At 39.6% G+C, this 24,521-nt stretch overlaps 2 protein-coding genes across 4 annotated transcripts in view; one reads left to right on the top strand and one right to left on the bottom strand.

Moving 5' to 3' along the window:
• Positions 1-24,521, top strand: part of LOC129769728 (cationic amino acid transporter 2) — a 50,186-nt gene that overhangs the window by 10,287 nt on the left and 15,378 nt on the right. For 2 of the 3 annotated variants that reach the window (XM_055772163.1, XM_055772160.1), the window contains exon 3: positions 23,043-23,447. In XM_055772163.1, the coding sequence (XP_055628138.1) occupies positions 23,207-23,447 (241 nt within the window). In that variant the 5' untranslated portion in view covers positions 23,043-23,206. Of the gene's footprint in view, positions 1-20,763; positions 20,936-23,042; positions 23,448-24,521 lie in introns of those variants that run through there. The other variant, XM_055772162.1, reaches the window with a different exon arrangement.
• On the bottom strand, positions 16,628-18,736 carry LOC129765876 (uncharacterized). The gene has a single exon (XM_055766313.1). The coding sequence runs from the start codon at positions 18,734-18,736 to the stop codon at positions 16,628-16,630; it is 2,109 nt and encodes a 702-aa protein (XP_055622288.1).

Here is a 24,521-nt window from a genome sequence, read left to right as displayed (position 1 = left end):
TCTCCTTGGACCAAAATAAATGAATTTCAAAAAAAAATAATTTTAAATTCCACTTCTTTACTTTGCTATTGCAAAAACAAATCCTTCCACTTTAAATGGCCCACCCTGTATTATTGGCAACTCTGCATCCAACGACTGTTTACCATCTTTCTGTCATCATCACATGGTAAACACTGGTGGAGTGAGTAAACAATATCCAACAACCAAACAAAACGACCCTTTTCAGGGCCACCAAATCATTATCAAAGAGTTCAACAATGTAATTCTTCAAACATATCCAAAATCAACAGATAGCCTAACGGAATCCTACGTCAACCATGCGGTCGTGTCTCGGATACAACCCTCTTGTTACTTTTTTACTCGGATTTTAAAATTAATGCGGTTTTATACGGGTTTTTTCAAATGAACGTGATTTTCTAGGTATACCGCGTGATATTTTCACATGGTAAATGTTGTTTTTTACCACTTTCGTTTCGGATTTTCACAAGAAATCCACTTTATCTGTGAGTGTACCACCGAAAGTACATGCTACTATGCGAAAAATTCGATATCAGCCAAAAATTCGAGCCACTTGCGAGTGTGTATATAAAACTGTATACCGATTCTGAATCAGAAACTTTTTACTCTTCATTTTACTTTCCATGGCAACTGTCCGTTTCACCCCTCCAGTACAATTATTTGAAAAAATATTTATTTTACCCGTCGTATTGTATTTTGTCCATTTAATTCCCCACTGTCCGTTTTAAATGCACTTCCCTTATAAGGTTCAAACGAAATTCAGATGTTGATTTTTTTGCAACATAACCTAGCACTCTCTTCTCTTGACAATTTGCAGTAAAAATGAGACAGTGCACAACGAAGTGTTAACTGCTATTTTTATCCCCCTAGTTTTTATTTCAGGCTTACAACACTGCCCCAATCGCTGATTTCATCTACAAACTCGTTAAATAAAGTAAATCAATTTTTGAAACCTTTGTCCGCACACCCGCATGCGCACCCCAGCGGCACACAACGCATCTCAAACAATGCACACACATTTGAAGTTGGTGGTTATTATTTAACGCTCATCGCACCTAATTAACTCACTTTCGGACTTCCCAACCGTGGAGGGTTTAGTCCGTTTATTTTTCTCTCGACGGAGATAGATTGTACAATTTCATGAAATATTCAATTCCATCCCGAGAAATTGTGTCAGCGGACATAATGTTGTCTCTCATAATACAAAACAAATATTAGGAGGTTAGTTGCTTCTGTTTAAACTGATTGTAGGTCGCCTGATACAAAATGTATACAACACAACAGAGGAGAGACTGAAGTTTCAACTGATTCAATCTCACTGCCGGGTGGATGAATCCAAGTTTCTGTGCGGCTAAATTCACACGCGTTTGCTGCTTATAATTACCAGTCACTAGGTCTTGGCTTGTTTTGCCTTCGACGATGTTTTGCTCCGAGTTCAATCCTCCGTTGTTTTTGTGGAGGAGTTTTAGGAGCAGTAAATAGACGATGAGTGCGCAAACGCAGTTGCGATCTGCTTGCTTGAACTTGAAAATACTTAAAAAAAATACTGAAACGCCCGGAACGCAACGTTGAGCCAAATTGTTGCACGGTATACTAACTATTTTGTGAGCAGTCACTCGAGATGCACTGGAGTTTTGTACCATAGTGAAGATACGCTTGTTCGCTACTTACGTTTCCACAACCACTGGTACAGGTGTAGAAATTTTCATACTTGATAATACAAATGAGTTTGTATTCACGCGTTGATACGAGTATCTTCGAAGAGAGCTAATAAGGCGTTTGCGGATAGACGGTATGATCGATCAACGGAAGTTCAATTTTCTGGATGTTATCGGTGCGGATAATCGAAAAAACAGACAATCAAAACAGAAACGAAGCATTTAAGCACCCTGCGAGCAGTACAAAATATGAACCACTGTGATTGAATAATCTGCATATTGAAAATCATCACTATTAATTAATTCATTGTGCATAACTTCACTTTCCTTTCCACACTTACTCGTTCATGTTTCAAATTTGAACATGGCATTTTTTTGTCTTCTTCTGACTAACAGGTGCGTATCTATTATTGCAGATTTTTTTGTTTGTTTTTGGTATAGATAACAGATTTTTGTCAAAAGGTACAGATTGGTACTCATTTTTCTACGTATGAAATTTCTCTCTTTTTTATGGTCAGTATTATTACTTGAGATCACCCATTACATTCACCAGAGAATAAATTTCATTACGGAAAAATAAATCTATATATATATAAATGGATTTCTATCTGTCTTTCTGATTCTTATGGACTCGGAATTTACTGAACCGATCGACGTGAAAATTGGTATGTGGGGGCTTTTGGGACCGGGGGAAGTTCTTATGATAGTTTGAGACCCTTCCCCCCTCTCCATCTATTTCCATTAAAATTTGAAGTGGTGAAGTTGAACGTTCGTAATTCCTTTGCTAACGTTGAGTTTAAAAGTGCTGATGTGAACTTAATCCGAATTTGAAAATCAAAGACAGATTGATGAGAGTAAAGTTCACTAAGCCGCAGCCACGTCGATGTTTCTAGATTCAGCAAATTGTGAGGGGTTCCACGATCAAGCAACTACGCACTATTGAAAAAAAAACTTTAAAGGCCCGTCCAAGAACACATGCTAATATGTAGCGATGAGCAAACGATCCATCAAACCGATTGCGCAATCGTTCCAGCTTGGCCAAAATTACCAGAACGCAACCCATCGGAACGGCGTGAACCAGTGAACCGTTGCGATGACCAAAAAGTGACGGTTAGTATCCATTGGTTGTGCTGTTGTTTTTACCTGCATTCGAAGCGTCGTCGGTGGGTCTGACGAGGAGTAAAAAGCGTGTAATCGATATAATCACGTTCAACGTGTTGAAACCGATTAGGAGGAGCGTCTAGTTTCAATTGAACACCCCCCGTTCGACAGCATAATAATTAGCTAACACCCTTGTCTTAGGCGTGTGGGTTTTTGCCTCCCTCCCCCGGTGAGGAGTCGTGCATCGTGTTCGCGACCCTGCGTAATCAATCGATCGATGAAAACAGGTCTAGAAAAAGAAAACGCTTCAATTGCAGAGCAGATCATGTTATCGGATACGTATGGTCACAATTGTAGAGCAGTACCATCTTCGTTTGATCAGGACACAATTTGATTCAAACAAACCGAGGGTCATTCAAAAGCTCCTCTAATCGACCCCACCGAGACTTCCTTCTGCTGAATCGAGTAAAAAACACTTATAAGGGGGACTCTTCGAATTTCTCCACTGCCTATAAATATGACCCTCAAATCGGCGATATATTCTCAAGCATAGTGTATAGTATTGCACGCATTGCTAACATGGCAAGTTTGCATAATTTGCGGTGTGCATGTTCCGATGCGAACTTGTATATGATGAGCGTAAAACATCATCGAACAACAATGCGATGTGAAATGATGCGGACTGATGTTATTTTTCCAGAACAGTGATATAACTTAATGCTTTTCCACTGACACTAAAAGGACGATACTGGATGTAAGACTTCAGTTTTGCTCCGAATGGAAACACGCCGATCATGTTGAAGCTGTATGTATTAATGTATGTGCCATGTTAACACGAATTATGTTGCAAAAGGTGGCTGCATTGTGGGGTATGTCTTCGACTGCTTTCTTCGTAATTTTATTAAAAGTAGTTAATTTATTTTTGGCTGACAAAAACGAACACAATCCGTTGTATAACGCGTTTGGGGGATCAATCGTCGTATCGCTCATGTACTTGTAAGTTGTTTAAAAAATATATTTATGGTAATGTAAAAATTAAAAAAAAGACGGATGGGCAATGTCGGGGACATAACCGAAGAGGCGCACGTGAGTACGAGACGTGACATTACAAAGCAAGAGCGGTTTGCTGCTGTTCCAGAAAAATCCGCAAGACTTTAAGCGTCGTTTCGTCACAATGAATGAAGCATGAATACATCAGCACTCTCCTGAGATCAAAGAATGGTAATCGACCTAAAAATGCAGATTTGAAAAACATGTATTTTTGATTCGAATGAAAGATTGTATTCCGTTTGGGTTGGAGGAAATATTAGTTTTCCACAGCAATTGGGAATTTTTCGGCTCAAGTGTACCTTTTGAAAAGAACGTATCGATTTTAGTAAGAGAAATCTTTGATAATTTATATCTCAAAAACAATGAGTCGTACCGAAACAGTGTTATAGAAAGAGTTAAAGAGTATTGATGTTTAAACGTGTAAAATATAGACTGAGAAATACACTTTTTTTCTTTATTCTTTAGAAAATTCAAAAAATAAGTCCAAGCTGGTAAAACTATTGACGAACATCGGAACATCGAATTCTTATGAATTTTCGAAACTTCGAATTTTTGTATGTTAACAATCATTTTTAGCCACAAATTATGAATCCTGATGTGGTTTAAAACAAAAAAGCTCTTCATAAATCTCCTTCTAAATGCAGCCATTCTCGAAATATTTAAAAAATATTTCTGATTTATTGTCTTTTTTATAGTAAATAGGCCCTTCTAACATGTTTGTCGTGTTATACCGTCATGTTCATGAAATTTTATCAATTTACTTACAATTTCCAACAACTTTTCCAACTACATCATTATGGTAAAAATATATGTTTAGGAGTTACATTGAAAAACATTTGAAGACATGTGGCTTAATGAAAAACGTAGCGATATTAAAAAAATATGTTACGTAAAAAAAGTTCAGCTTTTAAGAAGAAATATAAAACATATAGCTCTCTCTAGTCCAGAGCCATGTAAACAGTAAAAAACAAACACAATCAATAAATACAAGAACAATATCCAAATCTTGTTCAAGTGTAATATTTTTTCGGAGAAAGACTAGCTAATTAACTTCTATTTGATATGCCGACCATCTGTATCGGTTAAGTAGCTCAAAAGTCATTTTTGGTAAAAAGCGGAAAAAGTTGGTTGTGATGAAAAAAAAAATACGGGTCTAATATTTTACGAAAAGGAACAAAACTACCACTTTTCACGAAAATCTGAGAACCACTAAATCGGTTTCACAAACAGCGATTCTAAGACAAAAAATGGTTTTTTTTATTAAAAGTGCTTCTATTTTTCCTAAAATTTCAGAGATTGGTCATCAGCCAAATGAATCAGACCCGTATCTTTTTATTTGCCCTTTAGGGGGCTCAGTCCTAAAATAGGTGTGGTTTTTTGTGCGATTTTTTTTAGTGCGGTATATGAAAAGAAGCATATTTGATGAAGTTGTCGTCCATTTAGATTTTTTTTCGATGGTTTATATGCATTTTACCGCGAAAAAAAGGATATTTGCGTCTAAATCATCCAATTCTCAAATCATTCCAATCCTTCCATCAAATGCTCTAAGTTGCGCATAACATGATTTCTAAAGACGCGTCCACATTACGCCAATCGACCTTGGTCGCCCGGTAAAACCGGCTAAAGGTAATATTATATTATCAGGCACGTAGCGTAACCGGCACGGCACGTTTCATGCAAGACAAATATTATTGCGTGTGTTTCAAATGTGTATGCGTATATATAGCGGAACGGTTCTGGACATACACAACACGTTTCAGACAAATGCATGAAGGAATTCTCGAAAAAAATGTTTTGCCAGTGCCGGGCACGAACTACACGGGCGAGTAGCACTATACATGCAAATCAAACGTCGAAGTTCGTGGTATGGGTGCGTTCGTCGCTCTTCGGTACGACATCGGTTCAATCACCAGTAGCATATCTCCGTTCCGTCTGCGCTGCTGGTCCGTAAAGAGAGTTTGCTATGCCTCATGATATGAATACATCATGTATTTGTCTGCCGGTGTCGGTACGTGCCGTTTACGCTACGTGCTAGATAATATAAAACGGTCTTAAATGTGGACGTACCGCCCGGGCTTGCCGACGTGCCGAAAACCGACTCGAATCAAACCGAACTCAACCCGAAACAAGTGGGTCTGGATCGAGGAAAGTCGAACCAAAACAAAACGAAGTAAATTAGCGTTGACGAGTCGCGTTGTCAATGTTCCAGTTTAAACTGGATTCTTCCAGTTTTTTTCCCTCGATCCAGTCAAATAGTTAAATCCTGAAATCTTCCGGTTTTTGAAATATCATTCAGTTGTATCCAGTTTTTTATATGTGTGCTTCAGTTTTATCCATTTCATGTAAAATAAATTCAAAACGTATACATAATATCCCTCACTCACCCTTCCTATCCCTTGACCAATTTGTTTTTTTGACATTCATCGTTCGATCGATCCAATGTGTATTTACCTTTTTTTCAACTCAGTTTTTTTTTCTCTCGCTTACACTTCCGAATTCAATACGGTTAGCGGACAGTGCGTGCTACACTGTCATTGAATTTATATAAATATCAGATGTTCTAGATTCTCCAATATATTCTGAAGTTCAGACTTGAACTATAATTTCAATCACGACTGGCAATGTTCATAGCCAAATATCTCACCCAAATAGGTTCATAGAGCTCGTGTGCTATGCTGCCTTTGAGTTTATATAATCATCAAATTTTATTGGTATTCCAAATCATTCTAAATTTCAGAAGAGCAAAGAGTCAATGTGTTCCATTGACTTTGATATGAACATAAAACCCAAGTAATCTTGTTTCCGTTCACATCAATGGGATATTAGTTTCTCATGGTCTCCCAAAGGATTTTCAGTTCTAAATAGCATTAACATGATCTAAACTCTCCTATTTGATGCATGATAGAACCGCTTCCAAATGTTAACGAGTGGGAGCTGAAACCAACCACGCGAAAGCGACAAACTGAAAATCGATTTTTCTTGCTCTACATTATTCGTGAGATAGCAACGAATATGGGCAAAAGGAACACTACAGGAACCAAAATTCGCGTTAGAAGAAAAAGAACAGAAGGTTGAAGTTAGATTCCGTGACTCCATGCACCTCAATTAATCTGGGCATGACATTACATGAAGCCCATCCTTGATGAACGAGAAGCAATAACAACGAAATTTTTGAAGTTTTACCCCAAAAAAACGTATTTATTAGATGTTCTAGAAGAAAAGATCCTCAAATATTGTCTCACAGTAATGTTCGAGTAGTGGGAAACGGCATTTTGATCTACTCGAATGATATTATTAATTAATTGTTCAATTCGTCGTTTAATGAACTACATATAAATACTACACGAAGAATTTCGAAGGAAATTATATTTCTCAATTATTAAAATGAGCAAAAAAATCATTTTAAAAGCGATATTTTAAAAATAAAACGGTTTTACATGATCCAGTTTTCTTCCAGTTTTTTAGAGAGCCATCTTCCAGTTTTTCGAAAAATATTATTGGCAACCCTTTTGGAGAATGGTATCTAAGGAATTTCTCATGAAATTTAGTTTATTCAATCTGATATGTTGGACAAATCATCAGTTTGGACGACTGTTCACATATTCTAGGAGAGGTGAACAGATATTTTGTTTAATCTCAGCGATTAATCAGCATAGAAATTATTTTCATGTTTGGGGGCATAGGTGGTCATAGGTGAATAACAACTTACAATGTTCTGTTTACTAAAGGGTGTGTCACATCAAATTGCATCACGGAAAAAACGCTGTTCGCCCAGTAGACCGATCCTTTTGAAAATTTTAGACAGTAAAATAAAAACTATTAAACAACTTTTTTATTCATACTTCGAGCCCAAGCCCGTATGCTCGCACCTTCCTCTTTACCCCGTCCATAAGGTTCTGTACAACGTCAGGTTGTAATTTTTTTTGAACAGAAATTCATTTTCTCTTGAAGTCCGCCTCCGATTTGACAACTTTTGGGTTCTTCCGGAGGGCCTGCTTCATAATCGCCCAATATTTCTCTATTGGGCGAAGCTCCGGCGCGTTGGGCGGGTTCATTTCCTTTGGCACGAAGGTGACCCCGTTGGCTTCGTACCACTCCAACACGTCCTTTGAATAGTTGCACGAAGCGAGATCCGGCCAGAAGATGGTCGGGCCCTCGTGTTGCTTCAATAGTGGTAGTAAGCGCTTCTGTAGGCACTCCTTAAGGTAAACCTGCCCGTTTACCGTGCCGGTCATCACGAAGGGGGCGCTCCGCTTTCCGCAAGAGCAGATCGCTTGCCACACCATGTACTTTTTGGCAAACTTGGATAGTTTCTGCTTGCGAATCTCCTCCGGAACGCAGAATTTGTCCTCTGCGGAGAAGAACAACAGGCCCGGCAGCTGACGAAAGTCCGCTTTGACGTAGGTTTCGTCGTCCATTACCAGGCAATGCGGCTTCGTCAGCATTTCGGTGTACAGCTTCCGGGCTCGCGTCTCCCCCACCATGTTATGCCTTTCGTCGCGGTTAGGAGCCTTCGGAACCTTGTATGTACGCAGGCCCTCCCGCTGCTTGGTCCGCTGGACGAATGAACTTGACAAATTCAGCTTATTGGCGACATCCCGGACCGAACTTCTCGGATCACGTCTAAACTGCTTAACTACGCGCTTGTGATCTTTTTCACTGACGGAGCATCCATTTTTGCCGTTCTTCACCTTCCGGTCGATGGTTAGGTTCTCGAAGTATCGTTTTAGTACTCTGCTGACCGTGGATTTGACGATTCCCAGCATCTTACCGATGTCCCGATGTGACAACTCCGGATTCTCGAAATGAGTGCACAGGATTAATTTACGACGCTCTTTTTCGTTCGACGACATTTTTCCAAATTTACGAAAAATTGACAGTGAAGCATGGCCAACGTGATCTATACACTCTTATCTGATTATAAGCGAAAGCTGAAGATATAATTCCTAAAAATGAAATTTCTACATCGTTTTTTCCGTGATGCAATTTGATGTGACACACCCTTTAAAGCTGATATACCTCATCACATTCTGCTCTTGAAGAAGATACTTCTGTGGCTTTGACCCTGGATAAATATGCCACTCCAACTAAACCAAACCTCATTATGCGGAACGTTATTTGTTCTTTTGTATGCAAGAGAAAATTTAAATTGAGACTCTAGGTAAATAGGCCAAGCTTATTTCATGCATGTACCTACTATAACAAATATGATTTGAACAAATTTAGACGAAAAAACGCATTGTGCTTCATGTGTTCGTGACGGCTTCGTGCATCCGATGGCTTCGTGCACCCGATGGGGCGTCCACATTACACAACGAAACGAATATGTCGCCTGGTACAGGCCGATCGGCATCATTCGGCATAATGTGGATGCGCCTTAACAGCAACTAGTTTCGACATGAACTAAAAGCACAACACAGCCACGCGCTACCGAAAAGGCAAACTGTCCCATCGCAAAGCAGAGAAACAAAAGGAAATCGAACGGCGAACGGCGTAGATTTGAGTTATTTTCTTAGGGGAAACTTTTTTTAAGCGGTCCCTATCTACCGCACAAAAAAGGTTCGCCTGTAGGGGAAGTGGGGGCATAGTGGTCACCCTAAGGAATATGCCCATTTCCAGCGCCCGCATACCGATTTAATTCCCGTTTCTCAAGGAATATTAAAGTTTAACTCATTGTTCTTCAAGATAGCAAACGGTTTTACTATAAAAATTCAAAATAGTACACTTTTCATCATTAGAAAAAAAGGTGAAAAATCGAACTTTTTTTTGCTTGGATGTAAAGTGGTCACCTAGTGGGGGCAAAGTGGTCACCCGCACTACGCTTCACTACGCTTTTGTATGCAAGCTAAATGGGATAGATTTATGCGTTTTTTCGTCTAAATTTGTTCAATTATATTTGTTATAGTAGGTACATCCATGAAATAAGCTTGGCCTATTTACCTAGAGTCTCAATTTAAATTTTCTCTTGCATACAAAAGCGTAGTAAGAAACACATAAAGTTCCGCATAATGAGGTTTGGTTCAGTTGGAGTGGTATATTTATCCAGGGTCAAAGCCACAGAAGGATCTTCTTCAAGAGCAGAATGTGATGAGGTATATCAGCTTTAGTAAACAGAACATTGTAAGTTGTTATTCACCTATGACCACTTTGCCCCCAAACATGAACATAATTTCTATGCTGATTAATCGCTGAGATTAAACAAAATATCTGTTCACCTCTCCTAGAATATGTAGTCGTCCAAACTAATGATTTATCCAACATATCAGATTGAATAAACTAAATTTCACGAGAAATTCCTTAGATACCACAGAACTAAGGCCGAATGGCTATCGAGAGAGTAATTTCTGTTTTCATTTGTATTCTGACATGCGACAGCTCTACTGAAGTACAGGGTGACTCAAACGTCATTAAATTCTTTAAACATAAGGTGACTATCAATACGGCATCTATAGTCAATAATTATACTGCAGTGTTTGGATTTCGATCAAAATCAAATGATACACAATGTGTCATGCAAGTAAACTCTCACGAACATATAACCAAATATGAGAGGATCATTCAGATACTTGTATGAATGTCAGCAATCACTTTTGTAACATTTAGTGATTAAACTAAGAGAGGAACGAAGACTGTTGTTTGCATATTCGAGTTGTATCAAACATGGCACACTATTTTCGAAACTTGCATACAAGTTTGAACCGCATATATCGTCTCATTTTACTATAGCGAAACCCACTGCACAGACAAGTGTAAAGCAATAAATGATACAAGAAAAGTTACGTCATCATACGTCACCATTTGCGGAGAGCAGCGAATGGGAAAAGAGATAAAACGCGAGAGTTTTTGCTTCTCACTGGAGCGGTGTTGCTAGTAAAACTATGCGGTCTATATGAATATACACATTTCAAGGGATAGCTGCGTTTAAAATGGAAAATATAATCTGACTACCCTTCCCTTAGCCTCTATCGAGCTAAATAATCATATAGTTTGTACTCTCTGAGACTTAAAAATCAGGATCTGCTACATTAGCTGAATATGAATCTTTCGCTTTGCGTTGTCCGTATGATCCTGCTGTTTCATGGAGAGGAGAGGTCGGTATGCATATGTTAGAGGCAAAGAAGAAAATAAGCTTTCTGCACTGAAAGCGTATATGATAGCTTTGCTTGCATGCTGGTGTGCAATGAAGTGCGAGCCGATGCAGAGTTGTCTCGTTCTCTTTTGTGTCGTGATTTGCAGCACATAACAATAATAGAATACCGCTGGGGGAAATGTTTCCTGAAAGATCATATTTGAACGAACGAAAGCGATTTTTTCAATGAGTGGATCATTTGGCAAACACTGTTATACTGCCAAACAAGCAGGTGACCACTTTGCCCCTCATGACCAATTTGCCCTTACTACCCATACTCTTTTTCTATTGAATAGCCTCAAAACTAGGGATTCAATTGGATCATTTGTTAAGCAGCCCATAGACGTTCAATATTATTGATCAAGAATATTGAATATTTTGCGCCATAACATTGAACGTCTATGAGTCGATTTACGCACGTAGGTCTTTTGTTTGAGATTAGCATTTTTATTACCAAACTGAGTCAATCTGTTTAGCCCAAATTGGCACATCGGTAAAGGGGATTCCCTGCTACATAAATAAGTTCTATTTCCGCTTCAATCGATTCCTAATATACCGTCTGAATCATCGGACACTCTGTAATAATAATTTGAAATGCTTAATGCCCTGATGATATAACTAAAGGATTACTCTAAAGAATCAATTGTCATAATAATTTTATAGTTATATCATCAGGGCATTAACCATTTCAAGTTAATATTACAGAGTGTCCGAAATATGATTCAGAACGGCGCTCTCTAATCGCCAACCAATTCATTTTTTGACACTAAATCCCTATTTTGTTTGAATAAAAGCTGCGAATAAAAGAAAGCGAATAAAAGCTCATGACCAATTTGCCCTTACTACCCATACTCTTTTTCTATTGAATAGCCTCAAAACTAGGGATTCAATTGGATCATTTGTTAAGCAGCCCATAGACGTTCAATATTATTGATCAAGAATATTGAATATTTTGCGCCATAACATTGAACGTCTATGAGTCGATTTACGCACGTAGGTCTTTTGTTTGAGATTAGCATTTTTATTACCAAACTGAGTCAATCTGTTTAGCCCAAATTGGCACATCGGTAAAGGGGATTCCCTGCTACATAAATAAGTTCTATTTCCGCTTCAATCGATTCCTAATATACCGTCTGAATCATCGGACACTCTGTAATAATAATTTGAAATGCTTAATGCCCTGATGATATAACTAAAGGATTACTCTAAAGAATCAATTGTCATAATAATTTTATAGTTATATCATCAGGGCATTAACCATTTCAAGTTAATATTACAGAGTGTCCGAAATATGATTCAGAACGGCGCTCTCTAATCGCCAACCAATTCATTTTTTGACACTAAATCCCTATTTTGTTTGAATAAAAGCTGATATTTGACCACACGCGTAGACGTATTTGATCATCAAATATAATCATCTATCGCCTCAAGATTGTGGGTTAGCTACTTAACACGTTGCACTTTTTTTGCGGAGGTTTTACCAAATCAAAGTACATTTTCCAATCTGGAACGACATATTTTTTTTTCTTTTCAAACATCCACAAAGTTTAATTCATCCAACACTAGGCTGACCAAACGTACCGTTTTGAACGGGACAATACCGTTTTTGGACTATTTTTGACGATCCCGTCTTTTCATTAATCTGCACCGTATTTAGAGTATAATATATATATATATATATATATATATATATATATATATATATATATATATATATATATATATATATATATATATATATATGTATATATATATATATATATATATATATATATATATGTATATATATATATATATATATATATATATATATATATATATGTATATATATATATATATATATATATATATATATATATATATATATATATATATTTCTTTATCATCACTATCAATATTTTTAGTTGGAATGAACTGGTTGAAATTTGGATTTTTTGATGTCCCGCCAGAAGCTACGGGAGCTCGGATGGGATGTCCTATTGCACCCACCGTATAGTCTGGACCTGGCTTCAAGTAATTATCTTCTCTTCCGGTCCATACAAAACGCTCTTGGTGATACGAGGTTGGCCTCAAAAAAGGCTTGCGAAAACTGGCTGTCTGAGTTTTTTGCAAATAAAGAGGGGGTGGTTTTATAAGAGCGGGGGATAATGAAGTTGCCTGCTAAATGGCAACAAGTTTGCGAACAAAATGGCGCATATTTGACTTAAATTGGATAATTTTGAGTATGTTAAATAAAGCGTCAAATTTCGATCAGAAATACGACATTTCTTTTTCCCCAACCCTATATATCTTCATTTTGTGGCGGCAGCAATTTTGGCCTATATTTTTCACAAATAACTGTGTTCTACTACTACGTATCTAACGACTCTTTCAAAAAGGGGCTCTTTTTTGCACCGCGGCTCTTTTTTGAGCCGAGACTTTTTTGTAAAGCGGATCTTTTTGAACAGTGGCCTTTTTTTAGCCTTGGTTCATTTGTAAAAAACCGTGGATCGTACGTTCGTTCTGACGAACCGGCTCAAAATAGCGGCTCGTGAGTGCGCGCCCATCTCTAGTCGAGGGTGACAGATGATTTTTGCTGAATCGTGAAGTGTCGACATCTTTAAACCAAATATTGTTTACAAGTCATGGAGTTTGGTACAACCAGTTCAATTTTCACTGAGTTGAAAATGTCGAGTTCCGTTGCAAACAAGCACCTCTTACCGGTAGTTTTGATTTTATTTTTCCATAGATTTTGTAGGGAATGTTTTGGATCGGTATCGAATAAAAACGTCCAGATTATGCGACCAGACACAAGTCGATTATATTCCATCATGACAACGCTCGGCCTCATGTTGCTGTTCATGTTAAATCTGTTTGGAAAATAATGGGTGGGAAATTCTGATTCAATCGCTATGAAGAGTCAACCATTGTCCCTTCCGACAACCATTTGTTTCAATGGACGCATAACTCATTGAGTGGAATGCGCTTTAAACCAGAGCAGGATAACAAAAATTGCTTGGACTCTTTCTTGGCTTCAAAAATGAACGCTGCTTTCGTGACGGAATCGGATGGTAAAAATAAGTGATTAGCAATGGCCAATACTTTGAATATGGTTTTAATTCATTTTATTATTCAAATAAATGTTTTTTCATGCACAAAACGGAACGAATTAAGTTGCACAACCAATATTAGGATATAAAAGTTTTCATGGCTTAGGTGTCCCGTTTTCATTGCTGAACTATTTGGTCAGTGTATCCAATACTCACTTTTGTATACAAGACAAGAGGTACAATCAGGGGGTCTTCGTAGCCACATTGGTTGCGCGATCGCTTACTACGCGATTGATTGTGACTTCAGGACCCTCAATTGATCATCTTTGCGTTGTTATAGAATAACTACGTCCACGCAGCAATCGTCAGCGATAGCGATCGATCCACGGTCGAATAAAGATCGAGTCATCCATACAGCTACTCTGTTCTGCAGGAAACATCGGGCTGTTGTGCTATAAATACCACAACTTCTTCTTCTTCTTCTTCAATGGCACTAACGTTCCTAGAGGAACTTCGCCGTCTCAACGTAGTATTACTTGCGTCATTTTCATTAGTACTTAGTTGAGATTTCTATGCCAAATAACACGCCTTGCAATGCATTCTGAGTGGCAAGCACTAGAATACGCGTGATCACAGTGCAAGTCGGAGGAAATTTCTTTGACGAAAAATTCCCCCGACCAGAACGGGAATCGAACCCGAACACCCAGCATGTTAGTTATGACGCTAACCACTCGGCCACGGGAGCACACAAATACCACAACAATGATCATAACAACTGTCTCCGGTGTCCGATTGTCTAACTGAACAATGGAAGAACAGAAGGAATACTCTTACGCCTGAAAATGGCTACTGTGTAATGCACAATTGCAAGATACGATAAAACATGTAACATCTACACGATTAAAATCCGGTTCTGTTACAGCTAAAAGGCTAATAAGCCCAAATAAATAAACAATTGGGAGGAAAAAGAGTTACAATCTGTATCTAGCACGCTAAACCTCAGCGGAACGGAAATGGAAATGGAAACGGAAACGAAAACGGAAATGAATGCAACACAAACGTTTACGTCAACGCTCAATGTTCAACACTCAAACACAAACGACGGCGGGACCGACTTTGAGCTTTTCGTAGGAAAAACGTTGACAAAATAAGGAAATATAGAAATAATTGTTTGTTTTCGAATGTTTTGCGGTATGTGACCACAGGCAAACCTTTTTTTTTGGGCGGGGCAATCGTGCAAGACTTCACCAGTAGCTTTAAGAAATCATGTTCGGTACACAATTTGAAAAAAAAAACCTTTCTTGTGCGGTAGATAGGGACCGCATAAAAAAGTTTTCCCTCAAGAAAATAACTCAAATCCAAGCCGTTCGCCGTTCGATTTCCTTTTGTTTCTCTGCTTTGTGATGGGATAGTTTGTCTTTTCGGTTGCGCGTGGCTTTGTTGTGCTCTTAGTGGCATGTCTAAACTTGTTGCTGTTAGAAATCATGTCATGCGTAAAGCCGGGTTCAGACGGTGCGAGCAAGCATACGAGTCGGTCTAGTCAGTTACTGTAGTGCAGCTACTCACACCGTGTGAACACATCATGCCAGTTGTAAATCTACTATCATTTTCATTTCACAAATTGGTACACGAAGCTGCTGGCAAGGCGAAATAAATAAAATTTTAAAAAAGTCTTTTAGACTTCGATTTATAGCATCACATACTTCCGGAATTATCTTAGCTATGGATGCTTTCGAGATTCTAAAAAATATCGACAAGAATCTGAGAAACATATGGGGTTAGACGTTCTATTGGCAACGGAGCCATTCTTGGCACATGTGGACGAGAATTGCGCACTTTACACCATGGGCAACTTTTTGCGACCTTTGCCACCAATGCTCTTAGCTTTGAAATCGAAAACCGCTGACGAACTTCGTTGAATACCGTTTCTTTATTTGCGTGTCCATATCGCTGATGGTAGAACTCGACGATTCGACATGTGATGATGTGATCCCTCGGCAATATAATGGGAAACCTGGTATCAAAGGGAACAAATTCCGCCATACTGGTTCGACCATCCACGCGCAAAACATCATGCTCATCGAGAAACGGACACAGTTTTTTCAGCTTACTTGACTTTTCAATCGGTATCCACTGTTCACGGGCTAATTGACGATTTTTCAACAGGGTACTTATTTCATCTCCATAAAAATCTCGTTGTGCTTGCCTAAAGAGCACTTGTTCGGCAATCTCATACTCTTCTTGTTTTAGGGGTACGATGATCGAACAAACTGAACGCCGTACAAGTTTTGACATCTCTGGAACGTACAATACTTCGATTGGTTTTCGTTGAATTCGCAGGCGACAGTTTGAAATGAATCGGATCACGCAGCAAACCGAACGTAATAAAATGTTCCATTTGGATATTCTGGAAGCGTCGATCCACAGGATATTATCCACCTTTGTGTGGAACATGTTGAGAACTCTGAGCTCTGAAACGAGACTTGGCGGAGGGCGGTTGTAAGATGGCCATTCTTCCTCCGAGTGTTGGAGGAAATCCGGACCATAGAACCAGGGACCATCGGGCTCTAGTGAAGCATGATTGCTCCATTTAGTTAGGATGTCTGCAATATTTAATTTGCTGCGTACATAACGCCACTCGTTTATACTTGTTTCCTGCAGAATTTCGCCGACTCGATACGCGATACAAACGGTTTAAATTTTCGCGGGTCTGCGGCTATCCAATGCAGCACTGTTGATGAGTCAGTCCATAGAACACGTTTCGTAGGTTTGATGTTGTGATTTGATAATACTGAATTCAACAGTTGTACTCCTAATGTTGCAGCTAGCAACTCCATTCGTGGAATGGAAAATGGCTTCAACGGACCAACTTTCGTCTTCGCAGCCACCAGCGAACATCGAGAATTTCCTTGGTGAGTTATTCGGAAATATACAGCACACCCGTAGTAATCCTGACTCGCATCCATAAACACGTGGGCTTCCAGCGTACTGTATGCGCTTGATGGGGCATTTCGCAGATAACACCGGGGTATGAGCACTTGGTTGATGACGGGAAATACATTTCGCAAACGAGACCATTTTTCGTAGCACTCATCGTTCACCTTCTCATCCCAATCGCAGCCAGAGCGCCAGGTATGTTGAAGAAGACCTTTCACGTGAACGGTAAATGGTGCTAGCAAACCTAATGGGTCAAAAAGACTCATTATGCAGCTGAGTATGATCCGTTTAGTAGGACGATCGTTGGTTGACATATAATGCATCAGGTCTGCGCGCATCGTCGTGGAGAAAGTGAACACGTCGTCGGAGGGCAGCCAAATAATTCCTAAAACACGCTCACTAGGACCCTCTTTGCCGTTATTCAACGACACCTTGCTTCCTGAAGTTGATTCACCCATTGCTTCAAGGAAACCTGTCGAGTTTGAGACCCAATTGCGTATCTCTAAACCAGCTTGGCTATGAATGTAACGCACTTGTTTCGCTCGTTCAATAGCTTCATCAGCAGTATCCGCACAATCAAAATAATCATCCACATAGTGCTTGTGGATAATTGCACTTGCTGCCTCGGGGAACTGATCAGCGTAGTGGGATGCGTTGAGATTTTTTATATATTGTGCGGACGCAGGCGAGCATGCTGAGCCAAAAATGGCCACGTCCATTACATATACTTCCGGTTCAGTCTTTGGATGAGCCCGAAACAAAAAACGCAAAACGTGTTTGTCTGTGTCTCTCATTCGGAACTGGTGATACATTTCACGAATATCTCCGCCGTACGCCACCTGTCTTTCGCGAAACTGTTGAATAACGGTGTGGAGGGGCGTCAGGAAGTCTGGACCCGCGAGGAGCTTCGAGTTTAGGGATACGCCGTCTACTTGTGCCGCTGCGTCAAGCACCAACCTTATTTTTTGTGGTTTCCTTGGATTGACAACCACATTCAGAGGCAAGTACCATATTTTATTCGGATTAGACGTCGCAAGTTCCTCCGGGGTTACTTTATGTGCATATTTTTTTACTTGGTACTCCTTTATTTTCTTTTTCACTTTATCGTACATTTCCGGATTCTTCAGAAGTCGCCGCTCGAGTCCCTGTAACCGCTTGATTGCCATCGGGTAACTGTCTGGTAATTTAACGTCGTCTGTTCGCCAAAGGAGACCGGTTTCGAACCGATCACCGATTTTAATCGTCGTAGCCTCCAAGAGTTCTCGTGCTCTGCGGTCCTCAGCAGATTCCGGAAGCTTACTTACAATGGTTCGAGGCTCTTGACTCAGATAATACTCCCGCATCATTTGGTGAAGATCCTCGTTAGTATATCCACTGTGGAAACCGAGAAAACCAGTTGTCGAAACAGTATCTCTAGGGCCATATATCGTCCATCCTAAGCAAGAGCGAACTGCAATGGGTTCATTGGCATTACCAACCCTGGATTCCAATGGAGCAAGCAAGAAGGCGTTGTTGAGTCCGATCAGGATTTTCGGTTCCTCTCCAGTATGGTCGGCTGCATACAGACCCTCCAAATGTGGATAATGTTTGGACAACTCCTTGAAGTTAACTCGCTGCTTCGGTAGATGTGACTTTTTCACCGTATGTGCTTCTTTCACATCTAATCGATCTCCTGCATCAGAAGCAACTTTGAATGACACACACTCAGATGAAGCTTCCCGTCGAACAATATTGCCCGTCCACTGGAGAGTCAACGGCTGATACGCTCCTCGTACTCCCAGCTCGCGAACGATGCTCTCTTCAACGAGTGTCATTGACGAGCCTTCATCGAGGTAAGCAAACGTAGTGATAGATTTTCGCTCACCAAGCAATGTGATAGGAACGATTCTGAAAATAACGGGTAGCTTCCCATCGAGATGCGTGTGTAGATGACCTGCATTAACTGTGGCCAGAGTCGTAGCTCGTTGTACCACCGGAACGGGAGTCGTATCTTTATGTACCAATGGGTGATGATTTAAGCGACAATTACCAACATTGCACGTAATCTTGAAACGGCGCCATCCTGTGTGCTCACGCGAACAACGCAGGCACAACAGCAAGACGTTCCAAGTGAGGACGGTTCATCGTCTACGAGTGATGCAGACAACGACGAGGAGGAATTCGAAGAGCTCAATCCAGTACCGCCCGCAATTCCAACGCAGGCGACAAGAACACTAACTTCGTATGGGTCGGGGCCAAAGAAGAAGAAGAAGAATAGAAGTATATTCGTAGAACGCTTAGTCTGATAATTGATTACTCTGAAACTTGAACCGTGAATTTTCTATTAAAAAATTATTCAGTACTTTAATTAGTGTTTTGAAAACATAAATTTATAAAAGCGGTAAGCCGCAGATATTTATATTAAAAATATATATAAATATATTACTGAATTTGTTCGATATAGAACTCCAACATTTACATCGGGGATTGCACACGCGGTTTGCAGTGCAAGATAGATAAAAAATAGTTCTGTAAGTCAAATAATTATATATTTCTTTGATAAAATGTAATTACCTACGATGAATTTTCAGTTTGAGCTGGATTAAACGTGCTGCTACAAAAACTACGTTTTACTAAACCGATTTTCCGAACAATTTCTCAAAAGAACTATATAATTATTTGACTTACAGAACTAGTTTTTTATCTATCTTGCACTAAAACCGCGTGTGCAATCCCCGATGTAAATGTTGGAGTCCTATATCGAACAAATTCAGTAATATATTTATATATATTTTTAATATAAATATCTACGGCTTACCGCTTTTATAAATTTATGTTTTCAAAACACTAATTAAAAGTGTTTCCACTTATTCAGGTGTTTTTTTCAACACTGCTCTGTACTCTAGAGGATCATCATCGTAGAGTTCCTTCAATATTGTATTTGTTGCTCCTTTTCTTTGCATCCAATTCCTGGCCCAAATCCTCTTGCCTTTCTGCTTTTTCGGATAGAAGAAATTCAGCACAAATTATTTTTATAACGGTCAGCGTGTATTTCGCGATAAAATTGTTTAATGACAAATGCAAATGAAAACTTGAGACGAAAACTGCCAATAAAAAAGTCGATTTCGGATCAATCATCTGTCAAATTCGGACCTGATTGCTGTTTCTGGTAAGCCAATGCTCTAGTACCTAGTTTCTCGTCAGCAGCTCACACTGTGTGAACGGACAAGGCGAGTCAACCGATTGTCAAGCGAGTTTACCGGCCCAGTAGCTGCTCCCTGTCAGGTCAGCTACTAGCAACGTATAAATGGGCATTTATTTAAGAGCATTTGCTGGAATGATGGGAATGATTTGAGAAGTGGATAATTAAGACGCAAATATGCTTTTTTCGCACTGAAATGCATATAAACCATCGAAAAAACTAAATGGACGATAACTCAAATATGCTTCGTATCATATACCGCACAAAAACAGGTTTTCCTATATCTTACACGATGGTGTCGTGTGAAATGTAAGGTTCATCACAAATGTAAAATAATAAAATGACATATGTAGACGAAGTATTGAGCTATTGTGGAATAGTATTTCTGTTGGACAACTAGATAGTAAAGAACAATTACATCGATTATTCAATGACAAACGATATTTGTAAAGCTACGCTCTTTACGTTTTCATACACTACTGCTGAAGTACATCATGTACATCTGGTAGTTTTTTTGAGGAACGAAAGATACACACGGCAGCAAATCCGTAACGCGGTTATACTGATGCGAGTGATTGGATTACAAAAGAGCGCTAGATAAACATCTCATATAGTAGTTACTCACAGATACACTGTTCGTAGTGTTCAGTCGATGTAACTAATCGCCCCCATTTGAGTTGCATCGAAATGAAGAAGAAACAACTTGAATTATTGTGTTTAGTGACGTCAAGATAAGCGGGCTAAGCAGAAACAAAAAGCTTCTTCTGTGGATGAGTTAACACATAACATCTCACCTCCGATCAGTAAGGATAAACAGCGAACGTAATCACACGTAAGAAGTTTAATAGTTCCTTCCCTTATCAATTTATCGATAGTTTTTGTTTTATTTATCTTATGACATGCGCTATTAGTTTTAGCAAACAAAACTCAAGCCCGCTTGAATCATCAATAGAAGTTGGCTTGGCATTTTCGGTTTACTTCTGAAATGATTGAAATTATCCCCACTCGCGATTAATAGCTAGACCGTTCGGCGTCCGGGAATTGCTGTTGATCTCTGATCTCTATAACAGCCTAGCAGTCAGACACCCTTGTCTCGGGATGGGATGTTGTTCATACATTCCATCGCCGAATATAAACGTTTATCAGCTGCGTCACCGCGACCGACGGCTTCTTTTGCGGACACGGTCTACTTGCTGCTCTGCTTGCGATCAATCGTAGCGTTTGCGTGCGGTCATAAATTTACGATGCCATTACAATTATACAGCCGAACTAATAAATCCCCTTCTTTGTAATTGGAACCGTCGTCGTCTACAATCAACGCCCGAAGTCCGATCCCGCTTCCAGGAAACTCTTGTTGTTGTCATGGTGTTGTTGGCCTGTGCGCAAAAATTGGAAATTGTTGATGACCGCGATATGTCGATCAAGATGATGCAGCAGAGAGCGTTACGACATTTCAGGAATTTTGTTTACGACGTATGTACTCTACGAACGCGAGGTCAGTCACGCGGGTTGTTTTGGCAGGACTTTTGCAGGATGAACAAAATATTGTTTTATTCGTGTTCGCAACTTGATTGGTTTATATTTATCCGGCTCTATGATGCACAAATACATGAATAATAGAAGGACTAAATAAAGATTCATTTGCGAAATGACCCGAATGTTTCGATTCCACGGCGTGCTCAGCAATTGAGCTTGTCAAACACATCATTGTGGCGAATTTTGCATTTGGACTTGCACCTACATCCATATAAAGTCCAACTAGTACAAAAATTATAGCGTGGTGACCATGGAATGCGTCGGGCATACGTCGATTGGGTGAACGAACAACAGCAGCAAAATGCTGAATTTTCGCATCAAATTTTTTCAGCGATGAGGCACATTTCGAGCTCGGTGGCCATGTGAACACCCAAAATTTCCGTATATGGGGCTCAGAAAATCCACACGTGATTGAGGCCATTCCATCCGCCAAAAGTCACTGTTTGGTGCGCATTATGGTCTGGTGGAGTCATCGGGCCGTATTTCTTTGAAAATGAGGACGGCGAGACGGTAACTGTGAATGGTGAGCGTTATGGCCGCATGTTAAACGTTTTTTTTGCCGCAAATTGAAGATATGGATACGGATGACATGTGGTTTCAGCAGGACGGCGCCACGTGCCACACAACACGATCGAACATGGCCATATTGCGAACGAAATTTGAGGGACGCATATTTTCGCGTTTTGGTGATGCCAATTGGCCGTCCAGATCATGCGATTTGAACCCGCTCACGCGTATTCTAGAGCTTGCCCCTCGGAATACATTCAAGGCGTGTTATTTGGCTTTATAAATCTCAACTAAGTATTAATAAATGACGCTAGTTAATGCATACGTTGAGCCGGCAAAAGTTCCACAGGGAACGTTAACGCCATTCAAGAAGAAGTTATCCAATATATTCTGAACATGTTTTCAAATAATGTTCTAAGTGAACCCAAAATAATCAGCTACATGTCTGAATAATTTCGCGAACAAATTACTGCACAACATTGTAATAAAATACTGCACATTCTTGCGATAACCAAAACCGGGCCCAACCAACCATCGTAGCCTAAATTGATAAGACTTGGACATATTTCATCATCGTTTCTAATCCAAGCTAAGCGGAGGTCTTTCCTGCCGAGCAAATCACGTGTCACTAGACCATGCGTGATTTGCACTGATCTTTATTTACAATCACACAGTTATTGATGCCTGACAATAATACCAAACAAACTTCCATCATTTCGTCATCAGTAATCCGAACCTGCTCTTATCAATATGTGACCTCGAACTCACGCAGAACACAGCGAGGCAATTATTAATATTGCCAATTAAAGGATTAGCAGTAGAACCTTCAACCGACTGATAGTGCATCGATGATTGTAATCTATTTTCACAAACTGTTTTATTTTTCTCCCCTGCAGAAAGTCACTCGCCAGTCACTGACCAACGCGAAAGGCCACTTCGCTTATCGGCCGCCGGTAAACCACCAGCCACCAGTATTAGTCATTGTAGAGGCGCGGAAAAAAGTGCCCGCGGGCAGCACTAGCGCGGCCCCACCCACACCCACCATCACACCAACAGCAACATGTCTCCACCGTCATGCTGGAAAATACTAACACGCAGGAAGACGCTCTGTTTGGACAATGAAAACTCGGAAAGCGACAAACTGGGACGAATACTGAACACCTACGATCTAACCGCACTTGGGGTAGGCGCCACGCTCGGTGTGGGCGTGTACGTACTGGCGGGACATGTCTCTAAGGATCAGGCCGGGCCATCGGTTGTCTTGTCGTTCCTGATAGCGGCCACTGCCTCCTTCCTAGCTGGTAAGTTCGCTGATAAGCAGCGCTGATTCATTGTTTTATGGACAGATGAGATTGGTGGTGTATCTTATACACATGAGTGCTCACGTTATTGTTCGTAATGACTCAAATTTCAAATCGACCTTCACGCTAAAATTTAACCGGCAGAAATTAATGAGTAACTGCTCCAGAACGAGCTCTTGTAATAAATTTTTATTCTTTGAATGTGTAATCATTTGAATCCGAGGAATGCGACCTAACCATGCAATATGAGTTGTATGCAAAATGCTGAGCAAATGCGAGTCCGAGTAAAATCCAAAAGTAACTCAAATGCACTTTTGCAAACGATACACATCAATTCCTTATCGATCCGTGAATAACCGACTACCGGTGGAAATTTAGGAACCATGGTTGTATTTTTAAATTGTGGGGGAAATTATTCACAGTAATCAAGATGCAGCGACAAAAATATGCAGTATGTAAAAAAAGTTCAAAAAATTGAAACACGGCTAATTGTTGTTAAGTTTATAATTATTTATATTATAATCTCTCTCTCTCTCTCTCTCTCTCTCTCTCTATATATATATATATATATATATATATATATATATATATAAATGTTCTGTTCGTTTGTGTACGCGTCAAAAACTCGAAAAGTGCGGAACCGATTGAGCTCAAAGTTGGACACAATCCACTTCGAGGAGTGATGTTACGGCATAAAAAAATGGAAAATTGGAAGAAAAATGATTTTATATATGACCAGAGTGCGTTTCTGAAATTGAGCTTCAAATGAAAATCAATTATTCAGTAATGAATATGTGTTCTATGTGATGGAAACTGAAATGATTTTGTCAAAAATCGTGTTTGACAAAATCATGAACTGAAATTGTGTTTCGAAGTGATTTAAAATTTATCGATTTCCCTCATCTATCTCTATATACATAAAAATTTTCTGTTCGTTTGTGTGCGCGTAAAAACTCGAAAAGTACGGAACCGATTAAGCTCAAACTATGATACAATTAACAAAACAACCAAACACATCTAGGATTGTTGTTACAACATAAAAACATGAAAAATCCAACTCAACCATGCAACCAC

The sequence above is a fragment of the Toxorhynchites rutilus genome, chromosome 2 (genome assembly GCF_029784135.1).
Source record: "Toxorhynchites rutilus septentrionalis strain SRP chromosome 2, ASM2978413v1, whole genome shotgun sequence".
Taxonomy (NCBI): Eukaryota; Metazoa; Arthropoda; class Insecta; order Diptera; family Culicidae; genus Toxorhynchites; species Toxorhynchites rutilus.
Note: the sequence above shows the minus strand (reverse complement) of the source record. Positions and strands in the feature narration are given on the sequence as shown.